The 15,279-nt window shown below is 34.8% G+C and overlaps 1 protein-coding gene across 3 annotated transcripts in view; it reads left to right on the top strand.

Moving 5' to 3' along the window:
* The window catches only part of CEP83 (centrosomal protein 83), a 124,073-nt gene extending 108,794 nt beyond the window's left edge, over positions 1 to 15,279 (top strand). For all 3 annotated transcript variants that reach the window (XM_054580216.1, XM_054580217.1, XM_054580218.1), the window contains 6 exons: positions 1,206 to 1,281; positions 3,226 to 3,383; positions 3,833 to 3,962; positions 12,260 to 12,363; positions 13,881 to 14,070; positions 15,022 to 15,279. In XM_054580216.1, coding sequence (XP_054436191.1) covers positions 1,206 to 1,281; positions 3,226 to 3,383; positions 3,833 to 3,962; positions 12,260 to 12,363; positions 13,881 to 14,070; positions 15,022 to 15,126 — 763 coding nt within the window. In that variant the 3' untranslated portion in view covers positions 15,127 to 15,279. The remainder of the gene's footprint in view (positions 1 to 1,205; positions 1,282 to 3,225; positions 3,384 to 3,832; positions 3,963 to 12,259; positions 12,364 to 13,880; positions 14,071 to 15,021) is intronic.

Raw genomic sequence — 15,279 nt, 5'->3', positions numbered from 1 at the left:
TAAGTTAGTTTCTCCCTATGTGTTTCTGATGCCTTTCAGTCTGCTGCCCCTACTCTGGAGCTCAGAGGGAATGAATCCAAGTAAGTCTGTGTGTGGGCCCTTTAAGTCTGTGTAAGTCTGGACTGCCAGGGAGTCCAGCAGTTTCTGTCTTCCACAGCCTCAATTCCTACTAGCTTCTACAGCCATAAATTAGGGATATTTATCTTCCTGGTACTGGAACCCTAGGCTGAGGGGCCTGGTGTGGGACGGGGACCTCTAACTCCTGAGATATCACTCCCGATTTTTATTCACCACATGGGGGTGTGTTCTGTATCTTTGCGCTGTCTAAGAGTCTCAGTGTGGTTTCTTTAATTCCGCATTTGTAGGACTTCTATTCAGCTCAGTTTCTGGTGGTTCTGAATGATAGTTGTTTTGTAGGTCAGTTGTAATTTTAATGTGGTTGTGTAAGGAGGCAAGTACTGTTTTTGTCTACGACGCCATCTTGGCCAGAAGTCCTGGGTCCTTTTTTGATTTAGCCGCTTGGTAGCCATGTGATTTGGCCTTAGTTTGTTAAGTCTTAATGTTTTATCTGTAAAATTGGAATAATAAAGGAGACTTTGCTTATGCTCATAGATATATTATGAGAAATTACTACAGTGAAAATTGTCCCACCTTAATTAAAAGCCTGTTATATTTTGACATTATGGTAGGCATTAAGGATACATTTGGAGCTCCCTAACCTACTACAGTGAAAAGTGAAGAAGCAGTGCATCTAAAAGCATTTTGTAGCTTGTAAAATACTGTATGGTTGTAAAGTTTCTTCTAAACCAAATTACTTTCTGATATCTTAGCAACACATTATGCGCTCTTCCACCAAAGACCATATGCTCAGGCTGTTCCTCATGTTTATCAAACTCCTATGCATCAGATTTTAATCTCCAGGTAGTTTTCTCTCATCTTCCTAGACAGATCTGATTTCTCATGTTCTTTATGCTCATAGTTTATAGATTTTTTTCTATAGCAAAAACAGGAATTTATGTTAAATTTTAGTTATGTTTGAACACAATTTGGCTGTCTGAAGTCAAAATCTTTATCATTTTGTTTATAGTATTCATAGCACAGTGCCTTGCATTAATATAGGCACTCAGTAGAATGATTATCTAATTCTGGGAAATATATGATCTGTGGATTCTTAGAAATGTCTTTTGTTGGGTTGTGATTTTCAGGTTAAAACTTCAGCAACAAATTGTGAATATTGAAAATGCAGAAAAAGAGAAAAATGAAAATTCTGACCTAAAACAGGTACGATTTTTTTAGCAAAAAACTTTGCTTTATTTCTTAAGTCCTTCTTAAAATCTGTATTTTGAATCTTTATTGGAATTTCATATATCGATATTCTGAAAATCTAATCATTAAAATTGATAATGTATTGATGAACTTGATAAAGAAAAATGTTTAAATCTCTTTAAATTCTAGTAAGCTTCTTTTGTTAACTGATGTTTTTCTTAAGATATTTATACACTGTGGCCCATGATGAACTTTTTAATTATAGTTTAAAGGATAGTATTTTGATATTCTGAATTTTGAAAATTGAGCCCTGGCTGGTCTGGCTTAGTGGACTGAGTACCAACCTGTGAACCGAAAGGGTCGCCGGTGTGGTTCCCAGTCAGAGCACAGGCCTGGGCTGCACCAGGCCCCTGGTTGGGGGCGCGCAAGAAGTAACCGACTGATGTTTCTCTCCCGCCTTTTGTCCCTCCCTTCCCTTCTCTCTGAAAATAAATAAATAAAATCTTTTTTTTTTAATTGATATGAAAAATCATCTGGTTTTTAAGTTACTTGTGTGATTGACTTGTAACTTTACATTTCTCATTCCGTGAACTATTTCTTATATACCTGTGAAATCTAAGAGTTGTACTTATGGAAGGAAATTTATATTTTAACTAAAGTTATTTGGAATCAGGAAAGATTTATATATACAATACATTGAAAAGTGTTCTTCACTGAATTCTATATTCTCCTTTGTTTAAAATGGGGTTTTTTTCCTTTTAAATTGTGAAGTAGTGTGGATTTCATTTTTAGGGTTTATATTTACACGGTAGCTGAAATTGGTTTGCATATGAAGTTACAGTTTTTAAGTCTCAACCAGAAGGGCATAATGTTGGATACTCTAAGGAAAGTTACCTAGTTGTTATTGGCATTGGACTTTCTGTCATCTAACGCGAAATAGTAAGTTCCTTGAAGGTTGCTTGTTCAGTCAGCTGTAATACAGATTTAATATTTCAACTCCAGTTAAAAATAAAGAGTTGAATAGTTCTTCATGGAGAAATTCATTCTGAGATAGAAATCTGAGACATGCCATTTTACATTATTCTGCTGTCAGTTGCTCTTTGGATATATAATCTTGCCTTATTTGGCTTTGCTACCATCAGGAAGTAATGGAATGATCGCCTATTTAATTTATTGCATAAAGAATCTGTTTTCTTTTGACTCTGGAGTCTCATAATTGGTTCTTTAATTCTGAGGCTCTTGATTCTCTGCTTCTAAACTTCTCTCAGAGGATGTCTAAGAGTTAAAAGGAAGTGAAAGAAAAATGAGGCCTTGTGAGGAAGTGTTACTGTGTCCCAAGTGAAGATTATTTGGATATAACTTAAAAGCAATGTGAATTTTCCTAGCCTGTTAATTTGTAACTAGGTAATTACAAGCATACCTGGGAGATATTGAGGGTCTGTTCCAGACCACTGCAATAAAGCAAATACTGCAATAAAGTGAGTCAGAATATTTTTGCTGGGAGTGGGAGTCTTGCATTCAATTTGTAAAATAAATGCAGTATCTGTGAAGCACACATATAGAGCAAAACACAGTGAAATGAGTTATGCATATAGCTACTCTTCATGGGCAAAAAAAAAAGTTTTCATACTCCCAGATAAAGGTTAACCTCTGTTATCCTCTAATAAACCTTCTCCCCACTCCCAGTACCTCTTGTAGCCTACTTATTTTTGTAAGAAGAGAAGAGGATTCGGTGACAGACTTAGTTATATTATTGTTGATTGTTTCTGGTGGTTATATTAAGAAATGATCCTATGCTAATGAAATCTAATGCTTCTATTTATTATTTCAGTGTCTTCACGGGCACATCAATGGGGTGGGTTGTTTGTGAGGGAAGATGTGTAGTATCCCCTGCCTCTCTTACACTCTACTAAATTTGCTTAGTGACCTTAACATTTCTCTTCTTTCTTCTCTTTTAAGCAAATCAGTAGTTTGCAGATCCAAGTGACCTCACTTACACAGTCAGAGAATGAATTGCTGAATTCAAACCAAATACTGAAGGAAATGGTGGAGAGGTTAAAACAGGAGTGCCGAAATTTAAGAAGCCAAGCTGAAAAAGCACAGCTAGAAGTTGAAAAGTAGAGTTTGCTTTTTTTTTTTTTTTAATGTACAACTATTTCTTTTTTTTCTACTATGTTATATTTAGTTATTTCAATAATGATTCCATGTTGAACCTGCTTTTGGAACTATTTACAAATACCTTTTGACAATGTATAGTGGGTCTGAGGTAATGTACTTTTTATTTCTAGAGAATGAGCTTTATGGACTTTTGAATTCTTTTAAAAAATAGAAAAAGAATAAGACATTTAGAGAAGATGGCTTTTTATAATTCTCCCTGACCACAGTATTCTGAAAACCCTCAAAGAACAACTTCTTTATTCATTGAGTAAAGCAATACAATATCTTACTTCAAATACCAATGTTATTTTCTGAATGCCATATAGGTAGCAAGTTTGATTATACTTGTGATAATATTTGTTTAATCCTAAGAGTTAACATCCATGTTTTGCCTCCATTCTTCTGATAGGACATTGGAAGAGAAACAGATACAGTGGTTGGAAGAAAAGCATAAACTTCATGAACGCGTTACAGACAGAGAAGAAAAGTATAATCAGGCTAAAGAGAAACTTCAGCGAGCTGCAATCGCCCAGAAAAAAGTAAGTCGATTATTAGAGTGATTTTTAAAGAGTAAAACATAATAACTATTTTAGGAGAATAACATGTGTAATTAAAACTGAGATTTTACTGGTATGTTTAATTTGATAGTTAAACATGACATTTTAGCATTATAGAATGCTGAAGTAGTATATCATTGAGATTAGAAAACAGCATTTACAAATGGGAATTTTAGTGTTTCATACTCAAATATAGATACTTGTATTGTTGCTTTTCCCTGTGTATATCACCTTTCTTTCAGGCCATGGAGGTACTGAGCTTCATATGGGTATTCTTGGGTTATCGGTGAATTTTCTTATAGCTTGGGATGGTCTTAGAAATTCTACGTATGCTTTCTTTTACTGTTTGAAGCCTAGAAGCCTCTAAACCAAAGTGTGAGCTGGCGATCACTAGAAATCATAAGACCTGATTTGATCTTTCAGAGAGAAATTTTTGTGTTGAGGTTTTAGAGATAAATACCTTAAAGATCAGATTCTAATTATTGAGGTTAGTTTGGGTTGATTTCTGTTGGAGCAAAAGTGACATCCAGTGGCGAGAGAGATTATCAACTAATCACAGGTATACCAGAGAGGGGGAGGTGCTATTTTAAGAAGCCTGAAAAAGGACTGTTCATTAATATTGTGACCTGGGATGAATTATTTTTCTACTGAAATACCTGCCAAATTATGTATGAACATAGTAAATATTCATTTCCCTTTTTAAAGTGTGATGTGTGGATTATGGTTTGAAGCTATAGAAATTGTTAAGCTCAACTGAGTGAATAATCGTGACCCAGAGCTGTCCCACTATGTGGGGCACTGCCCTAAGGGCTTACGGCTTTAACTATACGGAATTTTAGGGCTAGGAGGAATTTAGCGTTCAGAAAATGTTTCAGGTCAGGACACTAAAGTGGTAGGTAGTCAAGATAACTTGACTAGTAAGAGTCATTGCTGTGACTAAAACCTATACATCTTCTATTCTCAATCCTGTGCTTTTCTTTTGAGCTATTACTTTTTAAATTTCCCACTTTCTTTGATTCGAAATACTTTACTGTTTTTCTCTTCATTGTAGGTATAATACATGTGAGTATTATGTCTTGTGGCAGACTGATCACTATGAAAATAATTTCTTTAATTCAAACTCTTTCCTCACTCAAGTTAACAATAATGCTTCTCTATGAAAATTGTGGCTATAAGATTAAATAAATATAATTGATAAGAGTGCAGCAGGCATTTTGGGTTCTTTAAAGGACAAAAATTATAACTTTCTTATGCAGAAAAACTAAAACAAGTCTCGAAATATTAATTCTAGGGTAGAAAGCATAATTATTTAGAGCTACTTTCCTGTGAGAGGTTCTTGTCACTGGGGAATAGCAGCTTGCTTTTTTCCCCCTAGATAAGGTGCCTCACTGTTTACTTATGACTCCAATCTTTTAAGTACAAAGCTTAGGTCATTTCTGGTAAGTGTTTTTTGACAGAGTCTTTGGGTAATGGTATTTGCTGTGTTGATCTGTTTGGAAAAGTTTGACGAGGTATCTTGAGTTGGGTCGCTCTTCCCTGAGTGATGACTTCTTTATAGTTCCTCTACACATTGCTGAAGTGTGAATATGAAGATGCGTCTCCCACTATGAGCACAATGAGTTGTGCTTTTTCTTTCGAGTCACTTAAAGTGACAACTTGTTATTTTTATTCAAAGATCTATCTCTCTGAAATAATTCTTGGTTAGATACTGTTATTTTTTTTTTTAATGAATCATATTCTCAAAGTTGTAAAATATCTGTTGATTATGTTGTGCAGTCTAATATTTATGCTGAGGGGAAAATAAAAGCCATGATTAATTTCTGCCCTCGATGACCATATAATCTAATTGGAGAAATACGATAACATGCAATACCTAAAGAATATTATTAACCACTCCCAGGTGCACACAAAAGTTTCAGTACTAGTGTGCCAGAGAGAAGAAAGTCTGAAGACAGGGAGGCCAGTTAGGAAGCTATTATAGTATACTTAAAATAAGGTAAGAAGTCTGGAATTTAGGCATGGGGGTATAGGAATGAAGGTGAAGGGTGAATTCCAGAAGTATTCTGGAGGAAAAAAAAAAATACAAACAATTGTGCTAAGTAAGAAGAAAGAAAAAACTGAGGTATTTTATCCTTGAGAGGGTGCAATTTGAGTTATATAATGGAATTAAGAACATGTGTCAGTTGAGTACAAAGAGTGGACGTATTTGACTTGACTAAACACGTCAGATATGAAATGATGGCTACGTATCCATGAAGGCATGTCCTAGACGCTTAAGTGAAGATATTGTATGCATAACAAGAAATTATGGGATGTAAGGCTTGGAGATGAGTAATTCAAATTAGAGATGTATGGACACTGGAGAGTTTGGAGGTGATAGAAGAACAAAAGGAATAAGAACTAAGTTGACTTGGAAAGAGGAGACTGATTTACTGGAGAATGGTCGTAGAGATAGAAGCTATAGTATGCTGTAATAGAAGCCACAGGGAAAGGAAGGTATCAGGGATATGTGGTCACTGAGCATGATTATTTAAGAGTCCTTGAGCCCTGACCAGTGTGGCCTAGTTGGTTGGGTGTCATCCTGCAAAGCAAAAACGTCACCAGTTCAGTTCCTGTTCTTTTGTACTTATAGACTGGAATTCCTTTCAGAAATCCCTGTATTTTATATTACTTCACTTTCTCTTTCTCTCTGTAGATGTGTGTGTGTGTATGTTCAGTTAAGATTTATTGATAATGAAAGTAAAACAATTTGTATTATATTACAGTTTAAATGAGCAATACAAATGAAGAAATATAACTAGATTTTAAGATCGCAGGTTTATATAATCATATAATAATGAAGTACTTAAGCGTTACCATCTTCAAAATGTCTTTTATTAATTGACATAAAGTAACTAAAAGGAGTGTATGCTTTTGCAAATGGAATTATGAGATACAGGCTTTAGAAAATATGTTGAATCAGTTCTCCACATGAAAATGAGAAGAATTGGACAAAATATTTTTTAAAATATCTACATGAAGAGTGGAGAAGAATTAGCCATCTTGGAAAAGTAGGAAACCTAAAGAGGTGAAGAAGGCATTTGGGGTTGCTTTTCCCTAAGTGCAAACTGCTGATTCTCTTAGAAGAGACAGCTGAGAAGTGAAGCAAAGCTTTTGACAACCTCCCAGGCTTGGGAATAAAAATTGAAGTTCAGAATCTGCCAGAGAGAGGGACTCAGATTCCTTCTTAGGTAAGGCTACTAGGGCTTTGGGTTGGACTCCGAAGGGTTATACCTCACCTTTGCAAGTATTAAAGCACAGCTTCAGGTCATCTCAGTCCTTATAATTAGATTATTTATCCATATTGTTAGTGTTCCTAGCTGCCTGAAAGACAGATGTAAATATACTTTAAAGGAAAATAATGGTGTAGGCTTCAAGTTATTTTACCAATTTTTAATATGTAATACCCAGCTCTAAATAAAAAATACAGAGACCAAAATCCAAAACACTGACTGACAGTTCCAAATATTGGCAAGTAGTTGGAACAGCAGGAATTCTCATTCATTGCTGGTGGGATTCCAATATGGTACAGCCATTCTGGAAGACACTTTGGCAATTCTTACAAGGCTATGCATTGTCTTACTATCCAGTCCAACAATCATGCTCCTAGGGATTGAAATTAGTTGAAAACTTATGTTGACATCCAAAAAACTGCACATAAATGTTTATAGTAGCTTTATTCATTACTGCCAAAACTTAGAGTCAACCAAGATCTCTTTAGGTGAATGGATTAAAAAAAAGCAAACTTATACACAGATGACATCATTATGTATGAGTAAAAAATACAAACTTATCAAACTATTAAAGTTAATATGTGCAATTTAAAAATTGCTGGGGGAAGATCAGGTAAGAAAAAACATCAGTTATCTTTTTTGGTTATCCTATTTATTTTTATTATTTCTAACAATTCTGTAAAAATAGCTAAATTTAAGTACTCATGAATAATTTTACTATACTTGTCATCTTAGGCTATTACAGGGCATAGAATTTTTTTGAGTTATAATTGACATAAACATTAATTTCAGGTATACAGCATAGTGATTCAGTATTTGCATATACAGAAGCTACTTGATTTTTGATGGGGTTATATCCTGATAAACCCATCGTAAGGTGAAAATATCAAAAGTCAAAAATGCATTATATACATCTAACTACAGAACAACATAGCTTGACCTAGCTTACCTTAAACATGACCAGAACACTTACATTAGCCCTTAGTTGGGAAAGTCATCTAACACAAAGCTATTTTATAGTGAAGTGTCGAATATCTCATGTAATTTATTACACATATTGCTTTTGCACTATTGTAAAGTTTAAAAATTGTAAGTCAAACGATCCTAAGTTGGGGACCATCTGTGACATGATCTCTGCAGAAGTCTAGTTGGTGTTCATTGCCACACACAGTTACAAAGTTTTTTCTTCTTGTGATGTGAACTTTTAAGATCCACTGTTTTAGCAACTTGGAGCTGTACAATACAGTGGTATTAACTATAATTACTATGCTGTACATTACCTCTTCGTGACTTATTTTATAACAAGAAGTTTGTACCTTTAACCCCCTTCACAATCTGAGTGTGTTAAAAATGGGAGGAACCCATTTCACATGCCCTCCACCCCTGCCTCTGGCAACCACCAGTCTGTTTTCTATATCTATGAGTTCGGAGTTTCTTTTGTTTTTGTGTTAGATTTCATAACATGTGACATTATGTGTTACTTTATCTTTCTTTGTCTGGCTTATTTCACTTAGCATAATTATGCTCTTAAGATCCACCAGTGTTGTCTCAAATGTCAGGATTTTCTTTTTTATGGCTGAAAAATACTCTGTGCGCATGCGCGCGCATGTGTGTGTGTGTCTGAAAAAAGTGTGTGTGTGTGTGTGTCTGAAAAATACTCGTGTGTGTGTGTATGTGTGTGTCTGAAAAATACTCGTGTGTGTGTGTGTGTGTGTGTGTGTGTATCTCACATTTTCTGTATTTGTCTACTGATAGACATTAAGGTTGCTTCTGTTTCTTGGCTGTTGTAAAAATGCAGCAGTGAATATAGTGGTGCATGTATCTTTTTTGAGTTCGTGTTTTGTTTTCTTCAGATAAATACCCAGAAGTAGAATTGCTGGAGCATATGTTAATTCAATATTTAATTTTTTAAAACTCCATACTGTTTTCCTCAGTGACTGTACCAGTTTGCATTCCCATCAGTAATGCACGGGGTTCCATTTTCTCCATATCCTCGCCAACACTTATTATTTCTTTTCTTCTTTTTTTTTTTGATACTAGCCATTTGAACAGGCGTGAGGTGATATCTTATGTGTTTTTGATTTGCATTTCCCTGATGACTGTTATCTTACTTCACATACACAACAATTAGAAAATAATAAGATATTCACCATTTATACTATCATTAAAAAAGGCCCAAAATACTTAGAAACAAGTAAGATGTGCAAGACTTCTACACTGAAACTACACATCTTGCTAAGAAAAATTAAAGAAGGCCTAGATTAAAAAAACAAAAAACTATACCATGTTCATGATTTGGAAGAGTCGATATTAGTAAAATGTCAATTTTTCCCAAATTAATCTGTAGATTAAGTGTAACCCTAATCAAAATTGTAGCACGTTCTTTGTGGAAATTAGAAAGTAGGTTCTAAAATGCATATGAAAGTACCAAGGACTAGAATAACCAAGGCAATTTAGAAGAATATCAACAAAGGTAGAGGAATTATACCATTAGATATTAAGACCTATTATAAGCTACAGTAATGGAAACAGTGTAGTACTGGCATAAGGATAGACAAATTGACATCAGAACAGAAGAGAGACCAGGAATAGACCCACGAGAAAATGAACACCTGATTTACCACAGAATTTCAATAGGAAAGGACATTCCTTTTTTTTTTGTCAGTTGGTTATCCTTAACCAACCTTATTAGATTAAAAATGAACCACAGACCCAAATGTGAAGAGTTAAAATAATTAAGCTGCTAGAAGAAAACTTGGGAAGAAAATCTTAAGATCTTGGTATAAGTAAAGATTTCTTAAACGGGACATAAAAAGCACTAACCATAAATGATATGGTTGATAATCTGGATTTTATTAAAATTAAGGACTTTAAAAAAAAATAAAATGACGTCCTTGAAAGAAAATATTATTACAGATAATGTCAATCTGCTGTGCCTACAGGATGGGACAAAAGTAGATTTAAAGTTGTTTGTATGAAAAATAATACCATAATCAATAATAAATTGTTTGTATACTCACAACAGGAAACCTACTTTTGCCACACCCCATGTATCTGATAATGGATTCTTATTCTGAATATATTTAAAAAACTCCAACAAATCAATAAACAGATTACTCAACATTTTTTAACAGGCAAAAGACTAGGAAAGGCACTTCACAAAAAAGGAGTATCCACATGTCCAGTTTGTGTAAACGCCCTGATTAGATATCAAGAAAACACAAGTTCAAAGTACATTGACATACCCTTCTACTCCACCAAAATAGCTAAAATTTAAAGATTGACCACACCAAGTGTTGACAGGGATGTAGAACAATGGGAACTCTCATGTAATTAGTAGAACCACTAAAGAAAACTGGCAATATTTACTGAAGTTAAAACATGTATACTCTGACTCACTTCTAGGTATAATGAGTGAGAAATGAGTACATATATCCACCAAAAACATGTTCAGGAATGTTCATAGAAACTTTATTCATAATAGTCTCAAAATGAAAACATTCAAATTTCCATAAGTAGGAGAATGTAAAATGCAGGATATTTGTAAAATGGATGACAGCATAACAAGGGAAAAGAGCGGTAACATGTAACACATTGTGTAGTCATATAGATCAAGTGTTGAACAGTAACAAAAAATCCAGATACAAAAGAGAATGATTTCCTTTCTTTGACATGGGTAGGTGGACGGATGGAGAGAGAGTCCTAAATTGCCCATAAATGAATGAATACGTAGTTGTGGTTAAGGACAGAAGAGTGGTTCCTTTGCCAGAGTAGAGGGGCGGAGTCACAAGGTGGGGTGCTGGGGGATGGGAAGCAATAGGAAGTATGAGAAGGAATGCCCGTAGCAGTGTTAGTTCCCAACTGGAAGTAACCAAGATGGCCCTTAATAGTGGACTGGGTAAAATAATAAACCATGTAGTATTCATTAGTAGCGTACAGTGTGCATCAATGAATGAACTATACCTGTAAGCAATAGGATGAATAATTCTCACAATATTGTGTGAAAGATAAAAGCCATTTGTATGAGAATGTAAACTGATTCCATTCATATGAAGTTCAAAAATAGGCAAAACTAAAGTATAGCTTTGTAAGGGATTTAGTAGGCTACCCTTTCAGAGGACTGGAGGTGATAGAGACTGAAAGGAGAAAGGGAGGGGCAATTCTGGTTTAGCAGTGCTGTTGATTTATGAGGTTATAACACCAGCATTTGCTTTGTGGTTTTACGTTTTCCCTTGCATTTTTGTTCCGTGCATTTTTCTGTAAGTCTCTTATACTGCAATAAAAAAATAGGTAAGGAAACAAATACCTAAAAGGTCCGTCTGTAGCTACTAAAGGGTATGCAGCATTTATTGTAGGTGTTTTCCTGTAAAAAACACAACCTTCTTATAAAACTGAAAAATAATCTTATTTTTTCATATACTACTTTTGCATATGAAAATTATTCTATATTAGAAAGTTTTCTCGTGGTAAACTTATTTTAAATTTTTTTTTAGTATTCAGAAAGGTGCACTTTTAAATGGAAACGCACTCATAATTCTCTTAGCTTTCTGATTCTTTAATTTACTGCTTTGGTATCAAGTTATCAATTGCAAACATGCTTTTAACTTTAAGTGTTTTAGTTTTTTTTTTTAAACACATGATATCTTCTCTGAAAATGAAGAGCTCATGATTCCTTATCAGGTAGCAGGCAAATTCATTAGTAAAATTTGACTCCTTCCCTTTTTAGGGTTTTTTATTTGCAGCAATTTAGTTATTGATACCGGTTTTCTTGTTTGGCATTTATAATAGTTCTGGTTGTCACATGGAGAGTCTGAGGTAGGCCTGTGGCTTATTATCTTTTCAATTTTCAGTAAGAATCATATCTACTAATCTTGGTTCCTAGTAGTGACTGAAAATATTTATCTTTAAATAAAATTGTTTTGGTGAGTAAAATATTCATCATTGTATAGTTTTGTTCAAATAGGAAGGAAACTGTCTTCACATACTTCTTCATACTGTTTTTTCTAGAGAAAATCTCTTTATGAAAACAAATTGAAGAGACTGCAGGAGAAAATAGAAGTCTTGGAGGCAAAGAAAGAAGAATTGGAAACAGAAAATCAGGTGTTAAATAGGTAATGTGTTTGTATGTATATATCCCCTATGCGGTTATTTTGATATTATAGAACTTTGTTTCTGGGCATTATGCACTTTGTTTTCTTTTAAAATAAACATTTAAAAGAATTCTATGGCTATTCATTATATTCCTAATTCATTCCAGGCGCCATCCCCCTCCCCCATCCCCCTGCCGCCCATCCGCCCCCCCCACACAGACTCTTCCTTCAAACCCAAAGGCATCTAACACATGCCAGAGTCTGTGTTATGGTTGGACTGACAGGAAGGGTCAGTCACTGGCTTTGGTAGCCAGGGGTGGGGTGAGTTTCTCGCCGCAGTGACAGGACAATTGAAGTAATTGCATAGGAAGTACTAAAATTGTGGCTACAACTGTGAATCAAAGATTAGTTTTTGATTTGGTGTGGAGACACATTACTGGGCTGTAACTTGCAGTTTTTCATTTACATCGAAGCACAGCTAGTAATCGACATTTTTGAGCAGAGAAGATTTCCCATATTAAGTAAGTGGTAGTGGCATTGATGACACATTTGATTCAAGTGAACAATAAAAACTTCGCAGATTCAGCTAATTAGTGATAGCCCTTCAGAATTTAGACAGTGTCATATTTTTCTACAATGGAAATTGCCTATAATATCAAGCAGTAGTGTTTTAAAATGTACTCTGGCCTTCTTGAGTATAATTACCAAAATGTGAACAGTTGTTTTTTTTTTTAATAACAACCAAGAAGTTTCTAGACTCTGGAATTAATGCCAATTTTATAATAATACTCTGTTCCAAAGAAAGATGCCACCAGATTCATTCTAAAACAAAATTCAACATACAAACTCTTTCATAATCATTAATTTTGAAATATTATCAATTCAAGATTGGGCGGCTGTGACACAGATCCTCTACAACTTTGAGAGGTTTTGAAACTATTTGATTACTGGTGTTGGTTGATGGTCTGGAAATTCATGTCTGAAAAGTTGATCTGTGAAGGCCTGAAAAGTTCGCTTTTTTATCTACGTCATGTTTTCTCTAATGTTGGGACTTCACTTTTGTCCTTAAGCTACATTTTCAAAAAGTAGGTTGAACAATATGAAATTCCCTATATTTGACCATATTTTACTGAAAAAAACAGCAATTTCATAAGCTTCAACCTCGTGTCTTTTTGTATTTGTTTGATTTCTTCTGTAAAATAAGGCACCCTTTGAATTTAAATTGTCTCCTTTTAGTTACCGGTTTCATGGGTTTGGGGAGTAGAGTAGAAATGAAAATAAAAGTATCAATATTTTTACTTGGCAAATAAACTTTCAAAATGAGTTGATATCCTGCAATGCAGTGGTTACAGTAATACCTATAATTAAGATATCATTTCATATTTCTGTTCTTATTTATTGATAGAGTTTTATATATAATGTGTACAGATAAGCCTTATCATTTAGGAATCCTTCTCTTCCTATTTAAACTTCTGTGAATCATACTGTTCTTCAATAGGATATAACTGTTAAAAAACAAACTTTTTTTTCTTTTCAAGACAAAATGTTCCATTTGAAGAATATACAAAGCTTCAAAAAAGACTAAAGGATATACAGAGAAGACATAATGAATTTCGAAGTTTAATTTTGGTTCCTAACATACCTCCAACAGCCTCTGTCAATCCTGCCAGCTTTCAGTCATCAACCCTGATTCCAGGCACGGAACTCGCCTTTCCTCCACATATGCAGGTATGAGCTTTTATTTTAGGGCCAAAATTAGTCAGACATTCCTGTAAGTTTTCACCTGTTTAAGTGCAGAAAAACACTCAAATCTTTCTTTACCAGAGAAGTTTGCTGAGAAGCAAAGTGGATATGAATCTATTCTATTCTCTAGTGATGGTGCTAGGAGTAAAATCTTCTATTAGGTGATTAAAAAGAAAGAACTTGATTGATGAGTGTTTTGAGTAAAGTTTGTAGCTCACTCACGTAATCCTATTATCAAGCATTTACTAATGCACTGCATTCTCCATATAATATTTTATTTAGTCCCAATGAAAAATGCTTTGAGGAGAGGTATTATTATTCCCAATTTACAGATTATAAAACCGAATCAGAGAGGTGAAGTGACTTCCCTAAGGTCAGAGTTAATAATTGACAGAGTTGAGTTTCAGCTTGTATCTGTCTGATTCTAAAACCTGGGCTAATTCTCTACTGTATTAGGGACTTGAGCTATTGAAGGAATCACATTGGTTGGATGATTTTCAGAAGATGAAATATTAATAAGTAATTAGATTTATAATGCTGTAAGACTTTAGTCACCGAATTGAATCAGACTAAGTACTTCCTTTATAATAAACTATTAAACTCCAGTCTTGTTAGGAAGTTGTCATGTAAGAGCACCTAGGCCCTGCGTGAGTCCTTTCTAATTCACTTCCTGGTGAATTTTACACCTAGAAGAGGGCAGATCTGTGGTTTTGCTTAAGGCTGGAGCCAGAGGCAGGAGAGAAGCAGGGCTGGTTGGCAGTGTGGCACACGCTGCTGCGTCCTCAGACTCAAGTGGGCGTCCTTTCCTCGCCTGGTGTGCAGGCCTGAATGAAAGAGGACTGAGGCTGCTGCCTAAGTTATTTTTCCACCAGTTTTTCTAAGTCTCTTTTTCTGAGCCTTTTCTGTGTTTTTTTTCTCTTTCTCTGTGCTTTTAAGGAGGAACAGCATCAAAGGGAACTCTCTCTACTTCGTAAAAGACTAGAAGAACTAGAAACAACACAAAGAAAACAACTAGAGGAACTTGGGTCACCTGGGGAATGATGTTTTTTGGAGAAAAAGCAGATCAAAAGGAATGAAATTAGTGACTCAATAAAGCTTGAAGTTTTAACCTATGTGGCATTTAGGTACTTTATTACTGTTGACCAAAACCCTTGAATTTACCTCAAGGTAACAGCTATATGCCGTATTGCGTGC

Source organism: Pteronotus mesoamericanus, unplaced genomic scaffold, assembly GCF_021234165.1.
Source record: "Pteronotus mesoamericanus isolate MK-2021 breed Mesoamerican mustached bat unplaced genomic scaffold, CSHL_Meso_final contig_56, whole genome shotgun sequence".
NCBI classification, from domain to species: Eukaryota; Metazoa; Chordata; class Mammalia; order Chiroptera; family Mormoopidae; genus Pteronotus; species Pteronotus mesoamericanus.
This window is presented reverse-complemented; position numbering and strand designations above follow the sequence as displayed.